At 38.2% G+C, this 21,940-nt stretch overlaps 1 protein-coding gene across 1 annotated transcript; it reads left to right on the top strand.

Annotated features, from left to right (window-relative positions):
• Positions 1–2,778, top strand: ptger4a (prostaglandin E receptor 4 (subtype EP4) a). Its single transcript, XM_084728653.1, has 2 exons — positions 1–1,216; positions 1,978–2,778. Exons 1-2 carry the CDS (start codon positions 431–433, stop codon positions 2,536–2,538), a joined length of 1,347 nt encoding a protein of 448 aa, XP_084584779.1. The 5' UTR covers positions 1–430; the 3' UTR covers positions 2,539–2,778.
• Positions 2,779–21,940: the final 19,162 nt, after the last annotated feature.

The following is a 21,940-nucleotide window of genomic DNA, read 5'->3' as shown; positions in this document are numbered from 1 at the left end:
ATAAGATGGTCAGGGCCTCTCCTGACTGAACAGCTGATGAGGGCTGTGGAGTGAATTGAAGGGGAGGGACTGAACCCTGCAGGAAGCTTGAAGGCAGAGCCTCATTTCAATGAAGTCATCGCTGTCTGTTGCCTGCTTAAATCTCTCTGTCCTGGTGAGTGAAATATTCTTGCAAAGGTCTCTGAGGATCTGATACCGAAACACCACAGAAACTTCAGTGGCGACACCAGCAGCCACATGACGCTCTGCTGCAGGGGGTGGACGTCTGTTAGGAGTTAAGATAAGGAGCAGACAGTTTTTTCTTAGTTTTGACCATGTTGCCCTGGTTTCTTCTTTCAAGTGCAGATAACTTTCCAGCTCTGGACTGGACATACCTGCATTAAAAAAAGTTTTTCCACTCGTATTGAAGTGCGCTGTGAAGGACTTAACAATGAATCATAGTCAATCGATGACAGGGAGGACCATGGTCCCGACCATTCCGTCCATTATGTTCATTTTCGGGGTTGTTGGCAACGTCATCGCCATCGTGGTTCTTTGTAAATCTCGCAAAGAACAGAAAGAAACCACGTTTTACACTCTGGTGTGCGGTCTAGCCATCACGGACCTGCTGGGCACTCTGCTGGCCAGTCCGGTCACCATTGCCACCTATGTGAAAGGGTCCTGGCCCGGAGAGGACCCGCTGTGCCAGTACTTTGGATTCACCATGCTCTTCTTCTCTCTGGCGGGGCTCAGTATCATCTGTGCCATGTCTGTGGAAAGATACGTCGCCATAAACCATGCTTACTTCTACAATGACTATGTGGACCAGAAACTGGCGGGTCTAACTCTCCTCGCCATCTACATCTCCAACGCGCTGTTCTGCGCGCTGCCGATCATCGGTTTCGGGCAGGTGAAGAAACAGTATCCGCAAACCTGGTGTTTTTTAGAGTGGAGGAGCAACAAGACCAGCGATGCTGCTTACTCATACATGTACGCGGGATTCAGTTCTCTTCTTATTCTCGCCACTGTCATCTGCAATGTGCTGGTGTGCGTGGCTTTGATCCGGATGCACCGCCGCTTCGTGCGCAGGATGTCGTTGGGGACCGACCTGGGACGCAACGTGGACCCGCCGAGGAGAGGACGCAGCTTCGGGCGTCTGGCCGGTGCAGAGATTCAGATGGTCATTCTGCTCATAGGCACGTCAGCAGTGGTGCTTGTATGCTCCATCCCACTTGTTGTAAGTTCTCTTTTCTCCGCTCCTTATGCGTTATTTCTATCCATTACGCACGTTTTACGCACAGCTCTCGTTTTTTTTGTACACAAACATTTTAGAAGAAAGAACCTTAACCTTGCCATTCCGAGCGATTAATCTCTTATTCTCATTTCTGGTCATTTAATCCATGACACAAGCTCCATGCACGGCAATTTTACGCATAAATGTTTTTCGTGCATGAAACAACGTGGTCATGCACTTCCAAATCCAAGTGGCTGACTAGAGAGCAAAGTTACAACGTATTCCTTTTTGTACTAAATAACGTTTTCTTTGCCGTTTTAAGCCATTGCTCATTTGACCCATTACGCACAGTGCTTTTATGCATATTGCTTTTACACAGAAATGTTATATTTGCGGGCTACATGGAACAATTTGTTCATGCAATTTGATTCAAATCCAAGTGGACGATTAGAGACAAAAGTTCGAACATACTTTTAAGATTAAATTTATTTTCCCTTCCTGATCTTTCTCTGTTGCTGCTCTGTTGCTGAGTGTTTTTTTCTTTTTAAATTTTATTTTATTTCACCTTTATTTAACCAAGAGTAAAAAATTTGTTGAGACTAGAAGCACCTTTATCAATAGTGTCTTGGCCAAGACAAACAACAGCGCAGATAACATGGCTGGATGTACCTCCACATTTCTAAGTCATGTAGAGCAATTCGCAGGATCATTTTATTAGAAACATTTTCCCATCTACTCAGCCTACTTTCTCTCCTCCCTTGCAGGCTCAGGTGTTTTTGAACCAGCTGTATAAGACCCCAGTGGAGCTGCAGCTGGACAAAAACCCTGATCTACGAGCGATTCGCTTTGCTTCCTTCAACCCCATTCTTGACCCCTGGATCTACATCCTGCTCCGCAAAGCTGTTCTCCTCAAGCTCATCGAGAAAATCAAATGTTTATTTTGCAAGATAGGCACACGAAGGCAACAGAGACAGGGAAACTTCCACTGTAGAGATTCTCATCAGCTCTCCTCGGTCATCTCTAAGCGGGACTCACACTCCCTGGTTTCCCACGACCTGCGAGACATCAACAGCACCTCACAGACCTTCCTCTACCTGCCAGAGGGGAGCGATGTGTATACTGGAAGCTGTCATAAAGCAGACAGACTCTCTGGTACATCGGTCAGAAACTCGCAAGCTTCTTATTTGTCTGAGCAGGGCAGTGTCGAGGCTCAGAGCAGAGATGGGACAAGTATAATTAGGGATCTTTCAGCACGGCCGTGCCCAAAAGACCCAGCACTTCAGGTGTCGCTGAGCTCTCAGACAGTGGAGGAGAAATGCATCTGACTAACTCTGAATTAAGAGAAAGTTCTCAGATTGTCTACTGATTGACTTCTCCAAAAGTGAACTTCTAAACCTCTGAAAAATGGGGAATGGCACATAAAAATAATAAATGACCCATGAGAAAGAATGAGAAACTTGAAGTGCTGTGAGCCTTATCATCCTGTGTTCTCTTTTTCAGCACCCAGCTACCTCAAGTGATGACTATCTCTGACTGTGTGAGCAGATTTTGTCATTTTGCCCAGAACAGATCAAACAGACGACCCACTTCTTCATGGCTCAAGTGTCACTGATGGAAAAGATATCCTTGCTAATTTTTGTGGAAACCTTTACAGTAAACTAGATGAGGCCAGTAGTTTAGAATAATTGAGTCACACAGTGAAAGCAGTATTGAATGTGATCCTTGTGAGTAATCACTGGCATGTGTGCTGCCTTTGTAGGGATTGATTTGTCTAACAAACTATTGTTCAGTGCTTTTTGAAGGACATATTGTGTTGGTTCCATGACTAATATGCAGTGCAGTATTATTATGTGGTGAACACCGACTTTTTTGTTCCTCAGCCCTGGAAATCACACAAATATGTCATCTCAAATTATAAAAACTTTTTTTTCCATCTAACAGTGAGGGTACAAAGACTCCTGTGCCATAGTTATTAATACCAAACTATTTAAGTCTGACTGGGAATGTTGAACGTTTTTCCCGCAGCTACAGAAAATGTGGTGTAAATCAGTGGACAGATGTTGCTTAATGTGGAGCATTAAGATGAAGATAGTCAATCCAATTGCACCTGTCGGCGTGAGAAAAAAATGTTATTCTAAATGACCAGTGTTGTGTAAAATATTGTTTGTAATTAAATCATTCTTCTCTAGGAGAAGGTTCTAGTTAATAAATCACAATTGTAAAGGGAGTATCCACCCTGAAGAAATATCTCTGCTCAGTTATTAAATTGTATGAATCATGTAGTTTGATCAGTACTCATGCTCACGAATCGCTTTCCTCCGGCACGAATATCCAGAAAATCAGTACTCAAATTACAAGAGAACCTATTTACAATATGCTTTGTATCGGCAAGGGATGCAACTAAGTATTTTCATTAGCAAGTGAGGAGTTAATTTGCAAAAACAGATCAACACCATTCTTTAAATAACTAAACCAACAGCAGTTCAATTGATATTATTCACCCCACATAAATTAGACAAAAATCTCAGGGTACTCACTTCAACAAAAAATCTACAAAATGCCTTATTTTGATTATTCGTATTATCCTCAAATCAGTAAACAATCTGCACACAATGTCTTGGTGTGTACCAAAATTAACCAGTAATATCCGAAAACTTGTGTGTTCAGGGATATGAATGTGTACATTTAACAATGCAGCTTCAAGATTGTGAAAAATATCAACATCAACTTCAATGTCTCGAAACTGAAGATGAATTCTTCATACTTCTCGATTTGTCAAACCAGTAGTCCAAAACCCAAATGTATTCAATTTACACTGACATAAAACAGAGAAAATCTGCAATAACTCACATTTCAAAGCTGGCAGCAGCAGGTGTTTAGCATTTTAGCTTGAAGCAAAATGTAATTCTTCATCCCTAAATTTGAGTAAAAGCGCTTATTTTGTCAAACAAGTAGTGATGATTCACAATTTCCGAATACCAGATTTGTTTGGGTTCCTTGTCTGTGCTGCATTTGTTCCAGTGGCAGAATTCTACTCTTTTTTAATGTCTTATAATCTTAGTGAACTGACACCTGCAGCTGCTGTCTCACCACTATATAATGGACTGAACTCTTGAACTCCTGTTTGTCTGAGCATTCCCACTCAAATAAGCTTTGTGTCTTAATTTCAGCAGCTTTGAAGCACACAGTCTACCTCCTTCTCCCTGTTATTAAATCGGCTCTATATTGTTGTTGCTTAATGTCACGGATTACATTCTTGCACTTCTTGTTTCCCTTGTTGCTGTTAATTTTAGACATGTTTGTTCGTGTGTGCATAAATACTGCAAATCACGCCCCTCAAGACTGTGCAGTGTAATAATATTTAGTTAAATGTAGTGTTTTAAATATTAAACGCGTCTTTTAATTTATTTTTTTAATCTGTTCTTTAAATTATGCACTTTATTTTGTATTTTGTTTATATTGTTATGTAGAATTAAATCTGTGTACTTAAAGTTCAGCATTGTTGTTTTATTTGCTGTTGTCTCACCTTTCATATCTGTAAAAAATGACTTGGTGAGAACGGCCAAAATTGAGAACTTGAGAATACAAATGTGTGCATTTTATATTGCAGCTGTAAATTAACACGCACACACTACTGTTTGACAGCAAACATGGCCTCTGACATGTCGTCATACATTGTCAACATAAAGCGGAAGTTAATAATATGAGCACCAAGTTTCTCACACTCATTTTGTATCTCATGACCCCCATTAGCACAGACAAACGGCCCCGAGGACAGCAGGCCACCACTTTTCTTAAGTATATAGACAAATAAACTAAACTTTAACACTCTGGGCTAAGGTTACATTAAATTAGGATTTTTATAAGTGTACAAAAACTGGTCATGTGTCAAACAGCTAATGCCAGACACGCACAGAAAGAGAAAAACAACGAGTCTTAGTTCCATGGAAAATAATGGAAAATAATCATGGTCTCAGGAAGTAGACCTGGCCGAGAGAGAGTTTCTCCCCTGAAACAATAAACAGAGTCTAAGACTCCAATTCATTGCAATTAAGTTTAAACAAGCAATGCAGTGGCTTAGGCAAACACGTTGCAGAGGAGACCGAGTGTCAGAGTATCCTCCAGACTCTGGGAACAACACACATTAATTGAGTTACACTGTCAAAAATGGGACTGTTCAGTAGTAGGACTCACTCATGCATGGAACCAACCCTCCACCTCTCAGCAATTTGATCCTCTTTGCTCTCACCAGAGTCTGCTGCACCTAATTAAATGTATAAATGGAGAACCAATGAGGCCGATATTTACCGACTGTGTGAACAGGTGTACATTCACATGCTGCAGAACAGCCTTACTGACCCCAGAGAAACAAGTCTAAGACAAGTCTTTTCAAACTATCAGCATGAAATGAGGATTATTATGTTGTATATGTTAAAGGTGCAATATGTAACAATTTTAATTTAAAACATTCTGAAATTAGCTAAAATTACCCATACAATATGACAAAAATAACAGTTCGGACATTATGTCAAAGACTCGATGTGTTGTGTTGCAAAGTTATCTCCTGGAGTTGGCATGCTAACCAGCTTCAGCCTGTCCTGTCCTGTCCTATAATACCATTTTGTACCTCAAGAGGCGATAGTCCGATGATATAGCTCAGGCCCCTTGTTTCATGTCTGCAAGAGTTCACTACATTAGACAAGCTATCTTAGCTTTTTTCTTTAATCAAAAAAAAAAAAAAAAATCTAATCAAATTAACATATTATCAGACTCATACATTAAGCTTTTGTAATATTGTTTTCCTAACATTTTTAGCATGCATTGTTTTACACTTTACAATAAGGCTCCTTTTGCCAGTTGTCAAGGGTAGTAAATCATTACTAGTGAGCAGTGACAAATAATGAGCCTACATCGATATATGAAAACTAAAACTCAGTGCAAATCTACTAAGGATTATTGTATGTGGATTTAATATCATATATAGTCCTTATGCATTCACAGATTAAATAAGTTTTGTATACAAATGTACTAAGGATCTGGTATCTGCTTTGAGTGGCATATATTACTTACAAATTTAAGATAAAAGATATAAACAGTGATATTTATGTATATCTTTTCCATATGGGCAGCAGTTATTAACAACTTGACATGACATGCGTTGTTATGACAGTAAAGGCAACCTGTGAAGCTGTTTTGCATCATCAGGGTCCTTCGGTGACGCTCTGCACCCTTTCACCTCTGTGCTCACTGATAAACAGCAGAAAACACCTGCTGCTCCTCCATGTCAGCTGTCACCCTCTGTTGAAAAGGACACTAAACAATCCCAGCCTGGAAATATGCCAGAACCACAGCAGAACTGATGCAGGGGCTGATAAATGTCTTACGGTGGTATAAGAGCCTGTCTTTCTTCTCTTCAAAAGATGGAGAAAAGGGGAGTTTTAATTCAGAGAGAAAACATGTTCTCTGCAGTGTTTGGAGCTGCTTTTCTAATGTAGGTGTGAAGATCAACCTTTGTCCATGTGACACCCATGAATGATCCTCAGTACTAATGTTCTGTCAGGACAGCAAGGCCTTGTTTGGTGATTTTGAAAGCTGAAAGGGTTCAAAAATATATGCTCTCACATTCCAGGCAGTTACATTTGGTTTTATTTTCCCAGGATCTGAGATTTCTGCTGTCACCTCAGTCAGCTTCAGTTAGGCCTAATTTTTCTGTAGAAAGTGGCGCCAAAGAAAATCATTCGCAGTGGCATCTGTAGATCATCCAGAGCAACTGGGACCCTGTTTCAACATGTTGCATTTTTGTTTGATTTTTTTCTTGTATTTTCTTAATGTTTTTTTTTTTAAATTCCATTCACCATAACTACTTTAAAGGGACATTCTACCACTTTACCCAAGATCATGAGGAGTGCTCCTCAGTCTGTGAGGTACCAGTTATATAATGTTTTCTGTGGGTCTTGAGTGATCTGTAAACTTTAGATGTTTTACAGAAAGGCTGCATCACATAGTTGAGGTGTGGAAATATCCTTATAAGTGGAAAAAGTTTGATGAAAAATGTTTTAAACTCTCTCTCAGTAGAAATCTCAGAGCAAATATCTCAACACCTGGAAATATAAAGCTCAAACCAGACTTAACTCACTAATTTGAGGACTTGAGACTAATTTGACTAAAACTGACTTGCCTTTGATGTGGCATTTACGACGTGGCATTTACGACTTGAGACTTGACTTAGACTTGAGACAAATAACTTGAAAGGTCTTGATTTTTTATTTATTGACTATTTGTATTTTTCTTGTCAGATCAGTGGGGGCCAACACATGAAGCATCTATCAGTTACATAGTGTGTATTAGCAAGTTATGTAACATTACTCTCTTGGCTAGAAAATGTAATCTAATAAGTGCTAATCCACCATTAGCCTTCTAGCTAAAAAGTGAAAAACATTGTTTATGGCTAACTGACATCTTGGTTGCAGTACTGGTGCCAATTCAAATAAATTTCTAGAAAGAAATTACAGTAATGTTACATAACTTGCCAACACAAAATATATGCATCCTGTGTTTTTCCACCTGTTTCACAAATGAAATAAATGTAAGGAATTTAGAATGATTGTCCTAGCATTTTTTTCCCCACTTGTTCATAATTAATGAACACAGGAGAGAAGAGAAACAAAATCTGTGAAATGGATAAAACAACATTGCATGAGTAGAAACGTTTTTGGTTGGGTAAAATTTTGGCTTTATTTTCACATGGCAAGGCAAGGCAAGGCAATTTTATTTATATAGCACCATTCATACACAAGGCAATTCAAGGTGCTTTACAGAACTTGAAAATGCATTAAATTAGAAACAATAAAAGAGCATTAAAATTGCATTTGAGATAATTAAAAACAAAAGCTAAAAGCAGGACAATAAATAGTTTAAAACATTACAGAAATGCATATAAAGAGAGAAGCAAACATAAAACAAAAGCATCAGTAGACAAATATAAAAACAATAGCTACAGATTACCCTAAAAATATGTAACGTATCCACTTCACTGGTAGGCTGCAGTAAACAGTAATGTTTTAAGACCTGATTTAAATAAACCAACAGTTTCAGCTGACCTCAGGTGTTCTGGAAGTTTGTTCCACAGGTGGGGAGCACAGAAACTAAAGGCTGCTTGTACTATATGCTTGAATCTGGTAACTTTCTCTGAAGTATCTTGTGTTGCAGGCCGGCTCAGCGTAGCCTGGCCATGTGTTCAGTCTGGTATAGAGGACAACAATGTGAACAACAGCTCGAGGCTCGGAAGCAGTCCCCCTCCTGACTCTGTTAAATCCCATACAAATATACAGTATATGTAGAGCGACTTATTTCAAAGATTTTACAGCAGAATTATGTACACCAGCAAGTTCCCATGAAACCCACTGCTAATTGGTAACTTTGATCTCCTGTGTTTGTTATATAATACCCAGGCAACTAGGAAAAACTTCACCACATGAGATGACCTGTCAGACAGCAAGCCAACAACAAGACACTTATGTATTGTACATGTTTTAACATATTTCCAGTGGCTTTCCTGCTTTTAAATGGGAAGTCAAAACATTTTAAGTTTAAAAGAAAAAATAAACAGCCTTATTGGCGTGATGTCTTCCTCTAAGAAGTAGTGGCTAAAAGAAATGTATCTAATACAATGTATCTGTATCTGTATCTAATACAAAGTGTTTTGCCAGGAATTGTGTTGTGTTTCTAAGAGAAAGTGTCTAATAGCAATGAAAGCATTATAGCATCTGGTGATGGAGCTGATATATATCTGTGTGTGTCTCAAGGGTCACATTTATCGACGGGGGTTTACTGAGTCAGTAATATCCATCAGTTTCCAAAGAAATTTTTTATTGTGTGCACAAGGCTATTACAGTGGAAACACACTGCAGGGGGTTCAAATGAAAGATTAACAATTGAAATTAATGTCAGCTGGCACCTGCTGTGTACTTCCCACAGTCTGAGTTTAAATCTAACCCAGTGATCTCAGTTGTTTGTCAGCTGCTTACATTTATAGGGACAGTTCATACCAAAATCAAAAATACATATTTTTCCTTTTTATCCATTTGCTGACTTTTGTAGATAACAACCGTAAAATGTGGGAGCTCTTTTATTCTCTCTTTCCACTGAACTTAGAAGACAACGTGTATCTACTCATGGATGAGAAGCTAATGCTTGTGATAGCATGGGATACTGGCAAGTGTAGTTTGGTAAAAAGAAAATAGTTCCTACATGAAACTGCTCACAACAAGGTTTATGAATTATCTTGAGTAGCAGTTCTCAAACCTTTTTTCCAATATTGGACACCCTCTGAAATACTTTTGTCAGTACTCTTGATAAATGCAAAACATTTTTGGGAGAAAAAGGGGCTACAAAATTAGGTGCTACAAAATAAAGTGCTGCACCATCAGTGTCAGCTTGTTGAGGAAAATCCCGTTAAAAACATTTTTCCTGATACTGACAGTATTTAGTCCTCTCTGTTTTTATTCACTTTTCATGTCTTTCGTCATGTTTTTAGCTATATTACGTTTATTTCCTTGATTTTTGTTAGTCATTCAATACTGAAACATGGATTCCTGGTCACAGTGAACATGAGTGTATTGAATATAGTAATAATGAATATGAAATGTGGCTTAATCAAACTTACTTTTTTTTTTTTTTTTTTTTTTTTTTTTTTTTTTGTATTATGCAGGACTGATATTTTTTAATGAACATTTCCAAAAACCAAAAGTAACCTGCCCCTGCAGTACTCCAAAATACCACTGGGGGTACAATTACCCCTATTTGAGAAACACTGATCTTGAGGAACTGGGTTATGATTTCTAGACATTGTTGGTGATGTACTGATGATGATGTATGGTATTGATCTTCTCATTTAACTCTTTCTCATTTAACTCTTGGTAAGAAAGCGCCCTTCCCAAAATGCCAAAATATTCTTTTAAAGGGACAGTTCACTACTTGCACAATGTAGTGTGATGCATATCCGCTTTATGGACCACCTGTCACTTAGCTTCTGGTGACAAACCTGCAGTGGAACGAGAGGACATTCAGCCTGTGGTGCTCAAAGCACCAAAAAATACATTTTAAAACTCAACAAAGTCTCTTTCCAGAAATCATGATCTGGTTGCTCAAAATAATCCACAGACATTGTTAACAGTTTTATGTAGAAACTACTTTACTTATATAGTAAAATCCACTGGAATTGCTTCTAATCCTCCTGTAGTAGAACCCACCAGAACTACATTCTACGAAAGAAAGTAGTTCGCAGTAAAGCAGGCATGTTCCTAACTCTTCCATAAAGGGCCATGTGGCTGCAGGTTTTCATTCCTACCAAGTCGGAGCACACCAGACTCGACTCATTTAATCAACTGATTTCAAACAGCTGATTAGTCGAATCAGGTCTGCTGTTGATTGGTTAGAACAAAAATTTGCAGCCAATCGGCCTTTTATGGAATAGTTTGGACAAGCCTGCAATCGAGGAAACATCAGACAGATTCAGGGCTCTAGGAGACTCCTACACAGCTGTGGACACCCCAGACATCTGTTAGTTCTGTTTCTGCAACTTTATGGAGTCTGTGTGTGTCACAAGGGTCACATTTATCTAAGCACAGTTCACAGTAGGTCAAATAATCTCAGAGAGTTCACTGAGTCAGTAATATCCATAACCTTCCAAAGAAAATATATTTTTCTAATGTGTGTAGAAACTGGGCTACATATTACAGAGGAAACAGGCCACAGGAGGTTCAAATGAAGATTAACAATTGAAAAAAATGAGTCAGCTGGCACCTGCTGTGTACCTCCCCCACTCTGGGTTTAAATTAAACCAGCTGTATGTCATCTTACATTTATAGAAACAGTTCATACCAAAATCAAAAGTAGATATTTTTCCTCTGACCTGTAGTGCTATTTATCCATCTTGATTGTTTTGGCATGATTTGCCAAGTTTTGGAGGTACCACCTTTAGAGATGTCTGCCTTCTCTCCAGTATAATGGAACTAGACTAGCAATGTCTCTTTACAGAAATCATGACCTGGTGACTGATAATCCATTCACCATATTGTGAGCAGTTTAATGTAGGAACTACTGACTTTATATAGTAGAATCTACTGGAAATACTTTCTTCCTACAGTAAGGTCTACCAGAACTACCTTATTTCTGATACAAAGAAAGTAATTCTGCTCATAACAAGGTCTGTGGTTTATCTTGTGTTACCAAGTCATAATTTCAGGAGAGAAAAATAGCTGTTTAGTTTTTTAAAATGTATTTCTTTGGTACTTTATATTTGAGAGAAGATAGACATCTTTACAGCCACTATCTCCAAAACTCTGCACCAGAACTATCTAAATGGATAAAAAACACTATAGGAAAGAGAAAAATATGTATCTTTGATTAGAGGATGAACTGTCTCTTCAGCATGAGTGTAATGATGATGCAGCACAATTAGGTGAAATTAATTAATTAACAAACAGTCACTTCATTAATTATTTAAGGATGTCTCAACAGCCGCCACATGAGAAAGACGCCATTTCAAATTGTTTGTGTCAGATTTGAGCACAAACTGTCATGGTAAACAGTTTAACCGTCCAGTTTCAGGTCCACAGAGAGGTGTTCCAACTCAAAGTCACATGCTCACACACACACATACTGGAAGCCAGCAGCGTTTCCCAGCTCGCAGCACCGGTCCTGCCAACTCTGCTCCTCACTCAGTGATTCTTGGAGCACTCAGCAGTTTTTCGCAACCACTTAATACAAGTATTTTTCTCCTCCATTCCTTGCATAATCATTATCCCCTGCGATCACTTATTACATGCTGAGTAGAATTTCCCCAGCCCTCATCATTTCTCTGCACCATTAATAATTTCAAAACAGGTTAATTTGACCACAGAGTTTCTCCAGATACTGAGCTGCTGCTTTGCCTGGGAATCAGATTACTGTGTCTCACTCTGAGGTCTTCTGAGGTGTTAATGCTGCCTATATCCTGATTTGTTTTAAGATTTCAGCAGCTCATAACTCAAACAGTTTCTCTGCATATCAGTGTTTTCAGTGACTAATGTATCAAACTATTTCATTAATCACATGCTGCATGAGCAGGACAGAAAATATGGTTATGAATCATAGGGTCTTTAAAAGCATATGTAAAGTGTACTGTTATTTTCATATTGCTTGCTGGGTTATTTAAAGTTCCCCACGGGACAAGTTCCAAAGTATATAAAAATATTCTGCTATGATTAATATTCGGTTTAGCAAGGTTTTCCCAACTAAAAAGTATTTAAAAAAAAACTCTGAAAGGAGGCTGAAAGCACATCTTTCATAGAAAAAGATTGATGACACCTCTCCACTCCCCCCCGCAATACAAAACTGAAGCCAAAATATCTAAGTGAAGCCATCTTGCACTGGTGACATCATTGAGGTCTGCAAGCAGCATTCAGCTGTCAGTCATTAAAACCAGCTTTTTGTGTCAAATAAGTATCACTAACTGAGCAGAACACTTGAACATTGTCCATCACCTGATAAGAATTACCTAAAATGAGAGAAACCCTGCAAGAGAAAAAAATATTTGATGTGTACTTTGATGTTTTAGTTTGAGCCATGTCCCAAGGGGGCGGAGTTTATAACCCATATACAGCCAGCTACTGGGGGGGGGGGGGGGGGGTTTAAATGTTTAGGCTTCACTTTTGGGGTGCTTGCACATGGGTTCATGCACCTTCACATGGGTTAGTGTCTAACACAGCTCTTCCTAACTCCTGCTCTCTGCACTGACAAGTCAACTTTGCATCAGAGATTTCAGGTTTATTGCCTGCATTACAGTAATTGGCTTTCAAATCTGTGATGTACCAAATTTGGCTTGCTCAGGGTGTGTTTGAATCACAGATTTTAGGGAAGTGTAAAGACATCCACTCTCCCTTAGAAGAGGAATGTGAAAACACTTCTCTAGTGCTAAACTTTGCACAGATAAAGCATGTAGCTGCCAAAAACCATTTAAGGCAGGTGCTGGACCAAAAGAAGACAGCAATGAAAATGTGGGGAAAAAAAAGGTCTGTACACTGTAGCTCTTACGTGCAATTATTGGCACGTCCACAACTGATTCAGTCTGAAGAGGAACAATAGCTTGCAACGTCACTTGTGGATGTGCCATGAAATTGTAACTAAGGGAGCTGCACTGTGAGTGGGTGAGGTCAGAAATTTTAGGGACGGTTTCCTGCATTCGGGTCATTTAAAAAAAGAGAATAACAATAATGACTAACACTTTTTTTTTTTAAACAGATGCCTGCAGACGACTTGGAAAACACAATGGGACCACAGCATTTATCCTTACCTAGTGGTCCAATTTCAAATTTGTTTACAATAACATAGAAAACATATTTTACAAAAACAATTCTAAGCCTTGTGCCCATTTCCTTTAAAACTCTATGTAAGCAAAAAAAAAAAAAAAAAAGTTTTGAAAAACTGGGAGAAATACGTAAATTGTGACCCCAGGAGGAAACCGGGAGAAGTGAAGAAGTGTGTCTTTGAGACACTTTTCTGTTAGTAAAGTCAATAACACGGTCTATCTTGACCAAATCAGCCACTAATACACCCCGGAGCTTTACTTGTTGAAAAGGACAGTTTAGGTTATAAAATCAGGTTGGACAAACAACACTAAAACAAACAGATTAAAACAAATTATTTCCCAAAAGTGATGGTGAAGTAATTTACACATGTAAGAGAAGTAAATTTGCACCAGCTGTTACTCAGATCTCACTATTAGTTTGCATCAGTTATAACAGTTACGGTAACAGTCATGGATCAGCATCTTAGTATAAGCTGGCGAAATGTCCTCTTCTGAACTTTCCTGCTCCTTGTTGAACAAAACATAAACAGTTAAGACATCTGCACTTTGATCTGACAGACACATTCAGGCTAATTTATTTGGGGACTTGTTTGTTGTAATTTCATTTCTGGGAAATCATTAGTACCTTTTTCAGAATGACATGGCCAAACCCAGGGCACATGATGAGTCAGTCTGTTTAGCTTGCAGAGCCTGTTTCCGCTTGTGAAAGAACATTATGAGGTACAGATACAAGTTGATCATTTGGACAGGTGACAAAAAAGATGCGGTCTATTTTGGACATGTTGAAATACTGACCTATTTTCTGTAGTTGGTTTTAAAGAGTCATCATGGAAGTCCCACTTTGCCTCATACGGAAACTGTTTAGAAAATATATGTACGGGTGGCAGAGTGTAACAGAAACAGATTCCACTCCACATCTGCACTCTTTCACGTCATGACGTCTTTGGTACTTTTCTGCCTGCTGAAAGTGCACTGAGGGGCGACATCTGATATTCTGTTTGCAAGTACGCGCACTTGTTCTCTGTTCCCAGTTAAGCACTGGTAAAGTACTTACACTCATGTTGATCCAACACCACACAACAATTAGTGGCCCTGCTCCGGGCAGTGGAAATGAGGATGGCGTCTCACTGCCTTTGGTTTAGGGGCAAAGAACTGAACTCAAAAATCACAAGTGGAAGAAACTTGAACTGTACCGGCAATACCTCTTTACACACACTTGCAATACACGTTTATTATGATTAATTGCATGCTCAATATTAGTAGATTTTTCTCATTAAATGCTCAGAGGTGCACTGTTCCCACTAATTTCTTGCCCCTTTGAAGCCTATGACTTCATAAACATTTCAGGTTGACATAAAGTAGGTGATTTATTGCTTCTTGCTGTTGTTTTATCTTGGTAGCTTAAATAACCCCTCCATTAAATCATGTCCCTCTAATACACTGTACCTTTCAGCAGAGGTTCCCATGCATGCCACTGTATCAGAGGCACAACTGACAAGATACGGGCTGTTTTTGAAAAATCCACATGAAAACAGTTTTAGACCTGCAAAAACTCGTGCCTGAAGTTGTAGTATATGGTTGTATGTATATGGATGACAAAATAAATTAAGATGAGACTGGGGATAAGAATCAAAGGACATTTTTTTTGTCTGCTTCACCAGGGGCAGCCTTTTGTGATAAGAGAAAAAAACATCTACTAGAGTGAAAGACAAAGTAAGGGGTTAAAGCACTGACCTGTTCTAATCCCTCTTTTACACTGGGACCGCAGCATTCTTGCTTTGAGAAACATATCTCCTTGAAGTGCCCATATCTTTCTCAGCTTAATTAGAAACTAAAACATAACAGGAAGCTCACAGTGAAAGTTGAAAGATGGCGATGAAGTAGAAGTTTGAAATAGACACTAAAGCTTATATAACTCTCTGCCTAGCTTCGAAGGTCATGATACCATTCTAACTGGGGCCAAGTATTGGCACTGACAAGTTCACATTCTTCTATTTTGGAAAAGTAAATTGCAATGTGATACTTGAACATTTTTGATTCAAGGCCATTCAATCCATGGAAAATAGTTGCTTAAGTGACAACTGATTGAACCAAAATTGGAAGAGAAGCTTACAGACAATCCAAATGTAAATGTTAGCGTTGTAAACCCCACAGTAAAGTTGTAAGACCAGGAGGGAACACATCAATGTTACCAGAGTTCTATGTTCTATGGGAACCCTTAACCCTAGCCCGTTATGTGCCATGTAGGGATGGGGAATATAGAACTTTGGGAACACTGGAGCCATGGAACAATAGATCTTGGAAACTGAAGACCTTAGGAATATTTGACCATGTGAACATATGACATTAGGAACATAAGAATCTGGAAAAATAGGACCTTGGGAATATAAGACCCTGGGAATGTAGAGCCTTGGGCACATAAGACATTGGGAACATGGAACATATAGTACATTTGTCATGTTACCATTATTTGCCATACTGTATAAGTCTGGGTAACACAGGACCAGGGCAACATTGATCCTTTCTGAGATATGGACTAACACCAGACTCAAATGAGTTATTGTAAATCAGTCTGTTGATTAAAATACAAAACCTTTAAAGGCTCTTCACACCCACAGAGGTGTGTTCAATTACTCTGGCTGACTGGACCTCTTGTCAGGTTAAATCAATGTTTCAAAGCACTATAATAAATGCAAGGTTTCTAAGGGGTCATTCTTTAATTGTAATTGTGATCATCCATCAATAACTCCTGGAGAAAATGTTAAAAGTCATTTCTGAAACATGTAGTAAAAATGTGGATCTTATATTCTTGGATTTCATTTTGCTCAGAATCTTAAACTTTCTTGATATCCTTGTATTTGGTGCAAGAAAGTGTATTTTACAAATCTCCCAGGCTCTCACAGTGGTTTATTCTTATGTTTCCTTATAGCTAGTGGTGTGGTCTTGTGACCAGAAGTTAGGTGACTTGACTCTAGGATGGCAACGTAAATCTTTATTGATCCATCAGAGGATTTTCCTTGTCAAATATTGTTGGGTGAGAGCTAGAGAAATTTTTGATCAGGTATTTCATCTCTGCTTCACGAAATAAATCACAGACTGTAATGTCATCTTCAAGGCTCTGCCTTAATTATATGTATATGTGGGGGAAAATCAATACATCAACTTCTAGTATTGAGCTTTTATTATAAAAATGATAAAGAATAATAAAATCAATTGCTTTTTCAGTCCACCAGACTTTTATTTCCAGTGAGGTCAACACAGGTCTCGATCAGCATGACTGGTTTGTTAGTCTGCCTGCTTGACAATCCCATTTTGCTGAAATAAAAAAATATTGGAGTGAGATAAACAGCAAAAAAATCTGTATAGACAAATCCAGTGTTGACAAAGTTTTTGTCTGGGAACATTTGCACTTGAAAAAAAAAAATATATCGCAATATATCACCATATGTATTATCGTAATACTAATCATATTGCAAAATGTTCAAAATCACAATAACAACATTATCCTGACTTAATTACTGTGATAATATTATATTGTAGGGCTACTTGTGATTCCCAGACAGTAAGTTGCTTTGCTGTCCAGTGTTGATGCAGCTTGTTAAAAATGTTTCACTAGCTCCACTTGGTACTTTTATGAGCTTTTCACAAATACACTTTTTTCATTCATGCTGGAAGGAAAAAGATATGTTGGATCTCAAACAAATGGTTGCTCTACACAAACCAAAACTATAAATTAGGATTTTATAATGGCATGCTGTAAAAAGGCCAAGTGTCAGATGATATGATGCTTTTATAATGTATTATATGCTTCACCACTGCACAGAGAGTGGGTTTTTTATTGGCAGTGATTATGGTCACATATAGTCAGTTTGGTGGAAGGATAAGCTCTGCACAAAATCGAGGAAAACCTGGAGAAAGATTTGTGTGTAACTTTATGACCTCAGTGCCGTGCTCAAGCGCACCCAGCAGTGTGGATTCATGCCAACACAGGCTCTAACTGAGGGTCACACTCAGTAATGTCACCTGTTGGCAGCAGTAATAATACCATCAACACTAACATCGGCCTCTTTCCACGTTACATAACCACCACAGAAACAATTTACTGTGAGAAGGGACAAGCCACCTTGCCCTTGTCAAATAAATCAGTGTTTAGGTTTCACCAGGACCTGGTCCCCTTGTCATAACATAATTTGACCACAATCGTGGACTCCAACTGTGTTCCTCACGTATCCTTCTGTGACAGTCTATTTCCTCTTCATTTCCTTCTGTGCATCCTGTAAGACCCTCCACTGAGTTTGTTTTGAGAGTCTTTGCAGAGTGTCTTCTGTGTCGCGGAGCCGCAGCTATGTTATCACGAAGTTCCTTCTGGACGGGATAGAAAATAAACATTTGCAGCTTTGGGAAACAAATTAAGCTTATAATCTGAAATCTATGAAGACTCCCACTAGAGTTTTCATCGCTACTTGATGTTTATGTCTCTAAAATAAATCACTCAGTTCATTAAATTTTTCAGATTTGATAATGGATAAGGGTGTTGTGGATGTGCATTTAAATTACCAGAACTTTATGTGCAGAACGATGTTGTTCTGTTTGTTTCCCTCTCATTTATCTAAAGACACACAAGTCAGGTGTCAGAAAGCAAACCATGGCAGTCTAAATAGTTAAATATACTGTTTACAAGGTAACATAGCTTGCATGAATGGCAACAATTTTAAGTGGTATTTAAACTGTGAAGCCTATAGACCATAAATATCCAACAAACACACACAAACACCCAATTATTTTTAACGGTGCCTGGTGGTTTTATTCTTAGGCTCATGAAACTTAGTTATTTAAACCCAACCAGTTTGCTTTGTTGACTAAGCCTAACCAAACTACGACCGTCACTTTAATTGCTAAATCCTTGTTAACCAGATAATATGTTATATTGCGTTCTCAACTGTGGAATGAGAACATGTGTACTATGTGTGTACTTTCTAGGTGCATATGTGAGGCAAAACGTGATACTGTCACAGTGGGCCAGTAGGTCTATTACAGACTTTGGCGTGACACCAGGTTGAAAAACCTTTCAACACATATAATGTAGACAGATTCGGGCAGACTATTATCATGGTTCCCAGTTGCAAATTATGGATCAGTGATACATAACTTGCAGGCCGTAAGCCAAATCTAGCCTCTGATAGGGTGGCAGGTGGCCCTCCAACTGAGTCCCTCTTATAGTTGATTCTGGTGAACCAAAGAAGAAAGGACAAACATAGTTCAAGTCGTATCAGTGGTGCAATGATAACAAGTTGACCGATGACATGAGCTTTGGGATTCAAATCCTTTGAATCTTTCTTCAAACAAACTATAGATAAATGCTGTGTCTGAAGTCCATTATCTGTCCCCCGATGGACACGTATACACCCATGACAGCCCATCTGCCCCTCTGTAGTTTAAAAATGCTTCCTTTGCTCTTGATGAATCTAGCAGAAGTTGGAAACTCCTCTAATTTCAGGACAAACATCTTAAAAGACTTGGTGGGACTCATTTTCCTGCATGCATCCTTGATATGCATCTTACAAACATGTCAATCTCCTAACCTAACAGCCCTGTCCACAAGAAAGGTCACGGAGCAGGGCAGCAAGTTTCTGTTTCTCCCTCTCTCTCGCTCTTCTTCTTTTTTTTTTTTTTTTTTTAAAGAAAACTGATTTGGGTCTCATTACTTTGCATAGTCTAACAGATTTGTCATGTTATGTAACAGCTGTTTCTCCTAATTAATTTGGTGATCCATTTTAATGTGCCCCTTGGAATCCAAATACATCTGCAAAAACAGTTAAAGGATCACTTTTGTGTACATTGTGATTGCATAACTGAACAGCAACATTTAAAGGGAATTTAAATGAGAAAATATAGCACTCAGAGTGGAATATGACACATGTAATGACCCGAAACTGAGGTATACCACACTCTTAACCACTTTCTGCAAAAATACTTACACATTTTTGGCTTTTAAATCAAACTCTAATCATAAGTTACAACATGCTTCCAGTAATAAAACCCCAACTTTGGCCACACTGACCACTCACAGGTGCAAACATTCAGTTAAATTGTTTGTAGCACTGCAGAGAGACAGTCAGGCAGAGAGAGGAAGGCAGAGGGAAACAGAAGGGGGAAGATGAGGACAAGGAAGAGGAAGAGCATCCAGGGATTCATTGTGGCTGATCATGCCCACATGGCAATATGTCTACTGTTCAGCCAAAGGAAACATTGCTGAAAGTGGAGACAAAAACACTTACCCAGACACAAGAAGAATACAGGATGGGACGCTATTTTGCAGCCGGCAGTAGTCACAATTTCCACATTTTCATCATCAGTTTTCTGTGTGAAAAGGCTTTACACATCACAAAGAGTCTGAAAATATATTCAGAATCTTTGTTGTCATATTTGGATTTGCTTTGTACATGCTCTGTATAGGAAGGTGACTATATGTTTTACAGTGAAGAAAATAAAGATTTTTGAATGTAATATTCACATTTTATGTATGTAAAATAGCTTTATAATGCATAAAGCTTGTTTAAATGTACACGGTATTTGTTTTTGCTGTTTTTCTTGTTTTGTTTTGTGTTTCTAGCATTAAGTAAATATGGAAGGGTTGTCATCAAATGTACAACAACTGAGGAGAAAAAGGCTTTTAGTGGAAATCCTGGAAAAAGAAAAGAAGCTGTGGGCCTTTTAATAAAACTGTCATAATCTGAATGATGCAACCAGTGTTCCTCCTCTGTTAAATGAATGCAAAGGTGCAAAAACTAACGCACTGTGAATCCAAATGTAAAAGAAGGTGTCTCCCTCTGCTGGTTGCATTGAGACTTACACAAAAAGCACAGACTGCAGAGGACTTCTCTCCATTGCACATGCATTTTCATTTATTTTAAAAATTAAAGTTAAATTAGCTGCTGTGGTCTGATGAATATTAATATGATGCTATCCCTATCCACTAACAGAGATAAATTACATTTGGAAAACAAAGAAAGCTGTATTTTTGACAGTGAAATAATCTGGGAAATCTGTATATGCATGAGCAATATATCTAATAATACTGACTCAAATTACTGTGTAATGTGAAAGTGTATTGTATTATATTATATTACATTATACTATATTAATAATCCTTAATTGATCCCCTGGAGGGAATTACAGGTACAGTAGTGCAAAATAGAAATACACACAAAATATATAATAAATTATTATGTTTATAAAATAAAAGAAGAAAATAAGAATAGAATGAAATAGAAACTATACAACATAATTAAATTATCAAATTATTAGAGATTCAAGGAGTGTCGCCTTTGGTTTTCTGATTATTCTTTCTTTATTATTTTTCTCTGCAAAAACTGTCAAAAATTTACTAAAATTGGCAGGTGCATTGCATATTACTTCCACTACTCAGACAACAAGAATGAAAATGCAAACCAAAGTCAGCACAGACGTTCTCTAGATGGTTGATATCAAGTGTTTCAAATTGTGTTAAGATTGGCCAAACGGTGACTGCGCAGTGATATTTGTTCTGATTTGTTCTGTATGCACAACATTTTCTTTTTGGTCAGTGTTTGATGAAACGCTACCAAAATATCTGACGAAACACCCGAAACCAGCAGAATAATTTGTGATTTTTTTTTTTTTTTCAGAATTTTATCACGAAGATTTTGACTTTTGTAAATATTTTAAGTTTAAACTGATAAAAAAAAAAGGCCCCAGTTTTGCACATCTGATGTGACTGCCTCAGCTTGTAAGGTGTGTAAGAAGTTTGTCTCTCTGGTGGTGCACTCTGTAAGTCACCTTCTCTGGGAGTCTGAAGGTCAAGGCTTCAAATCCCTATGTGACCAAGCCATCAATTAGACATTAAAAGTAATAGTATCATCATAAAAAATAATATTTTAAGGCACTTGTAGCTATTGTTGTGCTGCAGAGATGTCCTGGCCTCCACATCAAATTCAAATTCAGAGTTAAGAAAACATCTTTCTTTGGTACAGACCCAAACAAAGATGTTTGGAGAGAATAATAATGTAAAAATTGTCATCAATGAACTATTCCTCTGATAATGCATATCATATCACTATTGCAATATGAATCAAATTGCAGTTAGATATTTTTTCAAAATCATTCAGTTCTACCAAGAGTAGGTCTGTATGAAGTTATCTCAACCTTTAACGCCTGCAGCAGTAAAATGCAACATATAGATTAATGCAGCAGTCATATTAATCCAAAAACATCATATATGATACTTAAACACTGACAGGGCAGATTTAACTGCACAATTAATACTTTTTCTTTTGCTACTTTAAGTACATTTAGCTGATAATACTTAAGAATTATCAGCTAAATATTTCTTAAGTAAG

The sequence above is a fragment of the Lutjanus erythropterus genome, chromosome 10 (genome assembly GCF_056507025.1).
Source record: "Lutjanus erythropterus isolate fLutEry1 chromosome 10, fLutEry1.hap2, whole genome shotgun sequence".
NCBI classification, from domain to species: Eukaryota; Metazoa; Chordata; class Actinopteri; order Lutjaniformes; family Lutjanidae; genus Lutjanus; species Lutjanus erythropterus.
The sequence above is the reverse complement of the archived record's forward strand: the minus strand, read 5'-3'. Positions and strand labels throughout refer to the sequence as shown.

Excerpts from the sequence above, each read along its gene's own strand:
- ptger4a (XM_084728653.1), top strand. The coding sequence starts at position 431 with ATGAATCATAGTCAATCGATGACAGGGAGGACCATGGTCCCGACCATT. Across the intron at positions 1,217-1,977 it reads TATGCTCCATCCCACTTGTT|GCTCAGGTGTTTTTGAACCA; the intron begins GTAAGTTCTCTT and ends CCTCCCTTGCAG.